At 53.5% G+C, this 484-nt stretch overlaps 1 protein-coding gene across 1 annotated transcript in view; it reads left to right on the top strand.

Annotated features, from left to right (window-relative positions):
• LOC119586457 (glutamate-gated chloride channel-like) overlaps positions 1–484 on the top strand; it is a gene marked incomplete in the record, with an annotated part of 67,121 nt that overhangs the window by 20,772 nt on the left and 45,865 nt on the right. The window contains 1 exon segment of the mRNA XM_037935190.1: positions 103–224. Within this exon segment, the coding sequence (XP_037791118.1) occupies positions 103–224 (122 nt within the window).

Here is a 484-nt window from a genome sequence, read left to right as displayed (position 1 = left end):
ACCTTTTTAAACCTTTCCATTTTCAATTCCCTTCTCCATCTTCTTAAAACCTTTCGAGTTCCAACTTTTAATTTTTCTCTCTCTCTGTTTCCCTCGTTGCAGGTGCATGAAGCCGGGCGCTCCGAACCTCAACTACAGGGAGAAGGAGAAGGCCATCTTAGACGAACTCTTCCAGCAGGATCGTTACGACAAGCGAATCAGACCCTCAGGTGTCAACGGAACAGGTGAGGCGCCAAATACGCGAGGGGTTTGGGTGCCTTGTGACAGGTGGATGGGTGGGGTGAATGGGTGGGGGTGGATGGGTGGGGGTGAGTGAGTGAAGGTGAATGGGTGGGGGTGGATGGGTGGGGGGGGATGGATGGGGGAAGTGGGAGGGGGGTGGAAGGGATGGGGGAGGGTTCTGTGTGTCTCTGGGTATGTGTGAAGGGAAGGGAGGGGGTATTTGAGTTTGGCTGTGTTGGCATATGTGTTGAGGGGCTATTAA

Source organism: Penaeus monodon, chromosome 21 (genome assembly GCF_015228065.2).
Source record: "Penaeus monodon isolate SGIC_2016 chromosome 21, NSTDA_Pmon_1, whole genome shotgun sequence".
NCBI classification, from domain to species: Eukaryota; Metazoa; Arthropoda; class Malacostraca; order Decapoda; family Penaeidae; genus Penaeus; species Penaeus monodon.
Note: the sequence above shows the minus strand (reverse complement) of the source record. Positions and strands in the feature narration are given on the sequence as shown.